Genomic DNA, 9,049 nt, shown 5'->3' on the forward strand with positions numbered 1-9,049 from the left:
CCTGCTGAGTGTCAATGGCTGTTACAGAACACTACAAACTACACATATGGGTGAAGAAGCCACCCGTCCATCACCAAGAGGCCAAGATTAGGGCAGCGTGTGAGCGATTATATAGAAGGTGCAGCCGACGGAGCCGCCTTCACACGGGAATAACAGCCGTCTGTAAACTTGCCTAAGGGTCAAAAACGAAAGATTTGCCAAAAGGAGATTGGAGGGCAGTGAGAGAGCGATGTGCAGGAAAGGGTTAAAGCCACCCAAATCTCCATAGCATGAAAGGGTTAAAGCCACCCAAATCTCCATAGTGGTCAAAGCACTTTAGAGATCCCAGGAGAGGTGAGCGGTGAGGACGCCGGGTATATCGTATCCCGCTGCTGCTTTCCCAGTGACTGTAACTGCGCCATACGAGCTGCTGCAGCTGGGAAGTGGGGGCTTTATATCACAGCACCCCCATTGTGACTGTGCATCGTATCCTGCTGCTACTTTCCCAGTGACTGTAACTGCGCCATACGAGCTGCTGCAGCTGGGAAGTGGGGGCTTTATGTCACAGCCACCCCCATTGTGACTGAAGGGTTTTTATTTAGTGTTGTGTTGCCTGGACAATCCGGGAATAAAGAATTATGTCCTGAATTTACGTTGTTGTGTCTGTAGACTATGGAGACGAGCCACGGTCTTGTCTTGGATTCTGCGGTAAGCAGAGTGTGAGTGACCCTCTAAGAGTCGTGAGCAGGAGTTTCTCCTCTTCTTTGCTCCTATTTGCTCTCATATTTCTTTCCTCTTTTTTGTGTTTAGCTTGCCTCCTTTCTTTTACTCTTCTCTCCCTTTTTACCTGTTCCCCCTCCCTCCTCTTTCTCCCCCCTCCCTCCTATATCCCTTTCTCCTATTACTCTCCCCTTTCCTTTTTTGTTTCCCTCTATCTCTTTTCTCTTGCTTTTGTCTTCTCTCTTTTTTCTCTCTCCTCTTTCGTATTTTATTTTCTCTTTTCTTCCTCTTCTCATTATTCTCTCTCTTTTCTCGTCACTCCTCTCTGCTGCTGTTTCCCTCCAGACATTTTAGTTATCGCCGCTCACTAAAGGCATTTGTCTTTTTATCATCATTTCCCCCGAGCTCCACGATTAATGTAAAAACATTTGATATTCACATATGCGGAAACTACCGTAGTGGCCAGATGGCAGTCTTTTCTGTCACTGTTTATTTTTAATAGTTTTACCATTTTCAGTTAAATTCTTTACTCAGAATATCCTGAATTTGTGTGATGGGTCGTTAAGCAGGTTAATATCGGTGCTACAAATCATTAAAGTGACCCCTCACCACCCTCCACAATGTGCGGATCCTACACCCTGAAAAGCTGCCTGGGCGCTCCTCCCTGCCTCGGGGTACACCAGAAAAATGAATGTAACCTCCCTTACCGGAGACAGCAGGCGGTTGGGTCTCAATTGCTTAGCGCTCATCTCACTATGTAAGAGTCATGTGGTTAGTTGTCGCTGCGCTAATTGGCCGCTTGTTTTCTCGCTAGCCGTGATCATGGTTCCCAGTTCTGATTGGCTAGAATGCCTCCCGGCTATCTTGTGATTGGCTAGAGCCCAGAGCAGTCACTGTAACGGACATGGCCGCCTCGTTGGTACCCGTGTGCGGGAGGTCAGCCAGGCTGCTGAGCGTGCTGGGAGTCAGGGTAACCTGGGGATGCCGGCTATGGAGTTCGGAGAGCAGGGCGGGAGGCGGACTAGTAGGGGCCGTGCTGCAGGAGAAGCTGCGGAGCCGAGAGGTGAGAGGACTGGCCCCGGCCTGACATGTGGCCCTTGGACTGACATCTTATCTATGCCCCTGGACATGAGGTCACACATGAGGTTACAGAGCCTGCCCCGGTCACCCCCGTTCCCCTGTCCCCCGCCCTGGTCACCTCCTGTTACCTGCTGCCACCCGCCCCGGTGAACCCCCCCGTTCCCCGGTCACCCGCCCCAGGCAGCCACTTTCATCTCCTGCTACCTGCTGTCACCCCCTGTTCCCCCGTCACCCGCCCCAGGCAGCCCTTTTCTTCTCATGTTGCCTTCTGTCACCCGCCCCAGGCAGCCCCGATACCCCGTCACCGGGCCCGGGTGCTGCTGCTATTTATACGCAGCTTTTAGTGTTATGCAGCCGTGGATTTCCATTACGTGCATTCCTTTGTCATTTGCCCCAAGCGCCTCCTTCTGACAGGGGCTGAGATGGAATGCAAGGAAGTTTTGCTTTACTGAGAGGGTGGTAGGTAAGGGGAACAGGCTCTCAGCAGAAGTGGTAGAGAGTAATATAGTGAGGGTATTAAACATGCATGGGATAGACATACGGCTCCTGAATCTAAGACAAGACCAACGACTGATTAACTGGCAGATCAGGCGGACCCTCTGCCCCAGCCCCGACACTTTTACCTACATTCTACCTATTTCTCAGCTTCCAAGCATCTGCCCTGTTGTGCCATTGCCCCGTTGTGCTCACCCAACCAGTTCTTTTTTACCCCTAGACCTCCAGTGACCCCTCTGATACCCCTGATCCTGAAGGACAGCAGAAGAAACAGAAGGAAAACACAGCAAAGGCCAAGAAGTTCCTTCTGCGAGGATCGGGGCTGATGGGAGTTGTGGCCGCCGGGGCCCTGGTCTATGTATTTGGTAAGACAATCCACGGGGCGACAGGGCGAGCGACATGATGGGATAATAACTTGGGAGGCTGCAGCGGGGCAGGGGCAACAGAACTGACAGGAGATCGGGGTCGAGGGGCAGTTATTACAGAAGGGGTTATTACTGTGCTGAGGGGCAGCCATACCTCACCCCCCCACCACCACCTTTACACTTAACCGATGCTGAACTCCGTGACGGGCTGGATTCACTAAATACCGCTGCAACGTGTTTGGATGTATCAGTAATGAGCAGAAAATGCCCCTTATTGTCTCTTTTATAACAAAATCTGCTTTCCATTCGCAGGCAGCAACTCTGTGGACGAGCAGGGAAACAAGGTACGGGGCTCCGCACACGCCCGCTAAAGGGGTTTAAGATGCATGGAATAGCTGCCCGGGAGGAGCTGTGTGCGTTGTATATTGATTTGTATGGCACCGTGATACTTCGCAGCGGTGTACAAGAGTTAAACAGGACAGGACCCCCTGGTGGGGGCATCTGACAGCAGGAGAGAGGCAGGGAAAGGTGAGCCAGGGGTAGGTGGTAGGAGAGGATGAGGGTGTAAACAAGATGTTTAGGAAGGGGTGAACGCAGGCGATGTTTGGGAAGAGGCTGAATGTGAAGGGTTAATGGCTGCTCCGCTGATATCGGGAGAGCGTTCCTGCCGAACACCCAGCGCTGCCCACAAAGCCGCCTTTAATCGCTTGTCTCGTCGTATCTGTCATGTGACCGAAGAGCAGCTGCTGATAGGTTCCCCGCTGCGATTATTTGCTTTGCATTCCGCAAACCGCTCCTTGTTTTTCAAGCTATTTAATAGATTGTGAGCTCTGGTGAACAGACTGCTGCTGGAAGTAAAACTTCTGCCTCGTCACCACTAGAGGGCAGCGATTGGAAACGGTAGCCACAACGCCTGAAATAGCACCCAACCCCCCCATCCCCTCTTTTTTATCCCCTCTTTTTTATCCCCTCTTTTTTATCCCCTCTTTTTTTATCCCCTCTTTTTTTATCCCCTCTTTTTTTATCCCCTCTTTTTTTATCCCCTCTTTTTTTATCCCCTCTTTTTTTATCCCCTCTTTTTTTATCCCCTCTTTTTTTATCCCCTCTTTTTTTATCCCCTCTTTTTTTATCCCCTCTTTTTTTATCCCCTCTTTTTTTATCCCCTCTTTTTTTATCCCCTCTTTTTTTATCCCCTCTTTTTTTATCCCCTCTTTTTTTATCCCCTCTTTTTTTATCCCCTCTTTTTTATCCCCTCTTTTTTATCCCCTCCCTTAAATTGCCCTGGCGTTTGGCTTCGGATGAGTTGAGCACCAATGGGGGAAGCTGAGCCCCCCGAAGACTCGGCCCAGTATTGGGGGGGGTTGCCTTTTGGCCCCCACTCCTCCTTCTGGGGATCACCGATCACCTCCTTCACTTGTATATCGCACGGTGGTAGACGATGGAAGAGTGCGGACCTCGGGCTCTCAAAAAAACAAACTGGATAATCTTGGGTTATTGAGTGATAGATTGTAAGCTCCCGGAACAAGCGCCTTTCTCCTCCTTCCACATTCGGTGTCCACAGGCCCCCCTACCACAGCACTACAGTAAATGCTAGCGCTATATAAATAAATGTAATGAGGACTTTACATGAACGGCGCTGTCTGTGGGGCCCGAAAGCATACTGCAGCCTTTAGCCCCGGCGTGGCGACTCTTCGTAGCGGTTTGGGGTACCACGTGGCCCCACGGATCTTTAGTGGGTTAGGGTTTTTCTCCCTCTTTTTGCCCCTGGGGCCCCGTTATAAATGCCCGATGTGTGTTGTGGTTGCTGTGTGTCTGCGGTCAGTAAAGTGTTTGTGGAAGCACAGACGTGGGTCAGCATCTCCTGCATTTGTGTTTTGCAGCCACTAGAGGGCAGGCAGTGGCCCCCCCGTGCGCCTCTGAATCACCCCCCCCCGTGCGCCTCTAAAGCCCCATCTCCATGCGCCTCTAAAGCCCCTTCACATGGGCAATGAAGCATGGATCAAACTTCCGCTGACCGCGTGGGGCATTTGCAGGGACCGGTGTTCATTGTCGCCTACAGAGGGGCATTTCTGGGGCGAGTGATCCGTGCAGTTTGGTGTCTCGCGTGGATCTGCTCGCTCATTCATCTATACATTATACAGGGGCCGGTCACTGATTTATCTATACATTGTACAGGGGCCGGTCACTGATTTATCTATACGTTATACAGGGGCCGGTCACTGATTTATCTATACATTGTACGGGGGCCGGTCACTGATTTATCTATACATTGTACGGGGGCCGGTCACTGATTTATCTATACATTGTACAGGGGCCCCGGCTCGTTAATTTATGTATGTGGGTGACGCTGCGACCCCTTACTCCTACTTTTGAAGGTTTTTTTTTGTTGTTTTTTTGTAATATTTAACACCTATCCCCCCCACGCTTATGCCCGGGGCAGTTCTGTTCCCGTGGGGGTTCCTTTGAGGTTTGAGGTGAGGATGCTGTTCGCACCTCCGCTTCCTCTCGCTGCCTTTGATGCTCGTCTCACCTGGTTGTGAATAGCAGGCGTCTCGGCAGATTGCGGCACACTCCGCTCTTTGATCTTTATCGGCCACGTGTTACTGAGACTCTGGCGCTTCGGGGGTGCGTCGCTGGGGTGCATGGGGTGTGAGCGTTGTGGTCCCTTTAAATAATTGGGGGTTTTCCCCTTACAGATATGGGGGGCATTCTGCCTGTCGCTGGGGTCGTGGGGTCTGAGGATGCCCCCCATGCCTGGGTTGCTTGGCTTTTCTCCATTGCATTTTTTGTCTGTGGTTAGAATTGGGGAATTTTTTGTTATTTGATATAAATATATTTTTTAAATTTTTGATTTAAAAAAAAGTTTTCCGTATAAATTACACAATGCTCACTTTAAATCTGCTACCAGTAATGCGGCCCTGTGCCATGTTATTGCGGGGGCCCTGTGCCATGTTATCGCGGGGGCCCTGTGCCATGCTTTTTATATACATATTAATGCAGATTTTATACTAATGCTTCATGTTTTTGTCCGCAGATACCTGATGAGTTTGACAACGGTGAGTTAAAGAGCCTCATTCCATAAGCATCGTACCCCCCCTTCACTCTCCTAGGGCAATAGCTTTGTGCACACGCACACGCGTGTATGAGGCGGAAGCACCTGCCATTTACCTGATATTTTGACGTTAATTTGGATCCGAAAGTGAGAAGAGGGGGACCGAGCAGCGAGGGGCAGTAACGTGTGCAGGTCTCAGCTGCTAATTACCATCACAATGTGCCCCACCCCCGCAGGCAGAAGGCACTCTTTGTCAGATGCCCCGGGTATTTAACCTCCGAGGTCTAGGGACACGGCGAGTGAAAGTGGCAAATTATCTGAAGCTTTCAGGAAAGACGCCTTCGAGTAAAATCTTTCTGAATTTTCCACGGGCCGCCCGTGAGCCTCGGGAGTCATTCATTAAATGGAGGCTTGAGCCCCCTAATGCATGCATCCCCTGCATAACAGCCCCCCGCACCCCTCCCTGTGGCTGAGCCCCCTAATGCATGCATCCCCTGCATAACAGCCCCCCTGCACCCCTCCCTGTGACTGAGCCCCCTAATGCATGCATCCCCTGCATAACAGCCCCCCACACCCCTCCCTGTGACTGAGCCCCCTAATGCATGCATCCCCTGCATAACAGCCCCCCACACCCCTCCCTGTGACTGAGCCCCCTAATGCATGCATCCCCTGCATAACAGCCCCCCCGCACCCCTCCCTGTGACTGAGCCCCCAATGCATGGAGCCCCCCCGCACCCCTCCCTGTGACTGAGCCCCCTAATGCATGCATCCCCTGCATAACAGCCCCCCCCGCACCTCTCCCTGTGACTGAGCCCCCCACTAGATGTGTCCCCTGTGTAAAGGGCCCCTGGGGTCACCCATTTTTAGGTTTGATCTGCTGTAACCTGTTCATTTTTCTGCTTCAGAGCCTCCTGTTGTTCAACATTTTAAAAGAACCTACAAATATTTTAAGGATTACCGCCAGGTAAGTGTCGCCATTTTGGGCTTTCAGCGTCTACTTGGTTCTCCTGCTTAACCTCGTTCTCTCCATTCCTCACATACTACTCCTTTAGATTGTAAGCTCACGGGCCGGGTTCTCCTCTCCCGATGTGTCTGCATTTATGATTATTTGTAAAATGGGGTTATTTGTTGGTGCTTAATAAATAAAAGAATAATAATAATTCCATAGATGATCATCGAGCCTACAAGTCCCAAACTTCTGCCGGACCCCCTGAAGGAGCCGTACTACCAGCCCCCTTACACCCTTGTGCTGGAACTGACAGGTGTCCTGCTGCACCCCGAGTGGTCGGTACGTGTCCCCCACATCACTCATCTCGCCATCTCATGATTCTGGAATCTGTGTCCTGTTACTGCTTGTCTTCCGCCTCCTTTCCTGGCTCCTTTGTAGGATTCCTCTGTTCTGACGTATGCCCTGCTTTTGTGGTTTCCGTAGCTGGTGACTGGCTGGAGGTTCAAGAAACGCGCGGGAATCGAGAGCTTGTTCCAGCAGCTGGCGCCCCTGTACGAGATCGTCATATTCACCTCTGAGACCGGACTGGTGAGCCGCGCGTCTGACGCCAAAGGGGTTAAATTCACCCCCCTTTCCTTCTCCCACTAAGCCCTCTGTCTCCCCTCCACCTCATAGCCCCCCGAGTATCTACCCCCCCAGCCTTTTCTGGAGGAAGGATTGTAAGCGTTTTCCTTCTCCCTCTCAGACCGCATTCCCTCTCGTCGATAATTTGGATCCGCATGGTTTTGTGTCGTACCGGCTGTTCCGTGATGCTACACGTTACATGGATGGACATCATGTTAAGGTGAGTTCCTCGGTTTCAGTGACCGTCCCCCGGGGGTGACCGGCGTGGGCGCCTGGCATTGCTGTCTGTAATGTCTCTCGTGTTTATTTAGGACATCTCGTGTCTGAATCGGGACCCCTCTCGCGTGGTCGTCGTGGACTGCAAAAGAGAGGCTTTTAAATTGCAGCCGTACAACGGTCTCGCCATAAAGCGATGGGACGGTAACTCGGAAGACCGAGCGCTCTACGACCTGACGGCGTTCCTGAAGAGTGAGTGCGCAAGCCGTGTGGCGCGGGGGCGTGTCTGTGAGGCCTGTTGGGCGGGTTAGAGGTCGCGGCCGTTACGTTATTACGCTAGCGGCGGATAAGGTGGTTTTTCTATCGGCAGCCGTGGCGGTCAGTGGAGTCAGCGACGTCCGATCCGTCCTGGAGAATTATTCCTTGGAGGAGGATCCCTTGGAAGCATTTAAGCGCCGACAGTCGCAGCTTGAGCAGGTAAAATGGCGTCCGCTCACCAAGGGTTAATGCCGGCGAGATTTCGTGGGTTAATGATGTACACTAATCGGCGCTTTTTTTTCTCCAGGAGGAGCAGCAGAGACTGTCGGAGTTGGCCCAGCTCAGTAAGAGACAGAACCTCTCCCTGGGCTCCATCACCAGCCGCCTTTGGCCTCGGTCCAAACAGTGACGTCCCACCGCGAAGCCCCCCGGCCCCCCGTGACTGTGTTAATAAATACATTTTGTAGAAAATCATGGAGCCGTTATGGTTAATGCTGTGGCTCTGGGGGGCTCCGTCCGCTGTAGACGCTGGAGCTGGGAGAAGCCTCGACTGAGACGTCTCTCCGGAAATCCTTTCAGCTTTTAGTAAATCTCCAAGTGCGGCTTGTGAACCGTGACCGAGCGCTATGCACGCGCATGCACGCGCACATGCACACACACACACACACACGCAACCCTCCCCTCCCCCCCGTGTCAGGTCCGCAGCTCGCCGGGTCCCAGGCTCGGCTCTTCCGCTGTCTCCTCGGCTCGGGGTATTTACAGGATAAGATGAGGAAGTTGTTCTCGGGGCAGGAAGGGATTCCCCCCTCTGTTCCCACGCTCTCCTCGCAGACTCCGCCGCCCCACCAGAGGAGAGGGGGGAGAGCTCATTGTATCCAGGAATGCTGATGGGAAAACAGGCGGCTGAGCATAATGGGAATTGTAGGCTGCGGTATCTGTACAGAAACAGCCAGGGCCGTATCTGCTGAGATCATGCTCTGGATCCACTACTCCAGTATCAGCCCGGTGCAAGAGACTGGGGAGGAGGCTTTGGGGTAAATCGGAATCATTAGGAATAGGGGGGCACGGAGAAGATGTGTTATAGGGGGCCGCCGCGCTTCCATCGCCAGGAATGGGCAGGAAGGGAACGCGAAGGAAATGATTACGTCCAAAGTTTGTGCCTCGAGAACAGGAAACACCTTTGATGTGTAAAACTGCCCCAGCTGCGTCATGCCCAGCGCTGGTACCCCTCACCCTGTCTGTACTACTCTGCAGAGGGGGGCCAGTACCCCTCACCCTGCCTGTACTACTCTGCTGAGGGGGGCCGGTACC

General features: G+C 52.4%; 1 protein-coding gene across 1 annotated transcript; it reads left to right on the forward strand.

Annotated features, from left to right (window-relative positions):
- The first annotated feature begins 1,579 nt into the window (after positions 1 to 1,579).
- Positions 1,580 to 8,212, forward strand: TIMM50 (translocase of inner mitochondrial membrane 50). Its single transcript, XM_053472877.1, has 11 exons — positions 1,580 to 1,762; positions 2,495 to 2,639; positions 2,952 to 2,983; positions 5,674 to 5,695; positions 6,597 to 6,655; positions 6,860 to 6,979; positions 7,124 to 7,228; positions 7,386 to 7,484; positions 7,576 to 7,732; positions 7,851 to 7,957; positions 8,046 to 8,212. The coding sequence occupies exons 1-11, from the start codon at positions 1,604 to 1,606 to the stop codon at positions 8,145 to 8,147; spliced, it is 1,107 nt and encodes a 368-aa protein (XP_053328852.1). The 5' UTR covers positions 1,580 to 1,603; the 3' UTR covers positions 8,148 to 8,212.
- Positions 8,213 to 9,049: the final 837 nt, after the last annotated feature.

This window comes from Spea bombifrons, chromosome 8 (genome assembly GCF_027358695.1).
Source record: "Spea bombifrons isolate aSpeBom1 chromosome 8, aSpeBom1.2.pri, whole genome shotgun sequence".
Classification (NCBI taxonomy): domain Eukaryota; kingdom Metazoa; phylum Chordata; class Amphibia; order Anura; family Pelobatidae; genus Spea; species Spea bombifrons.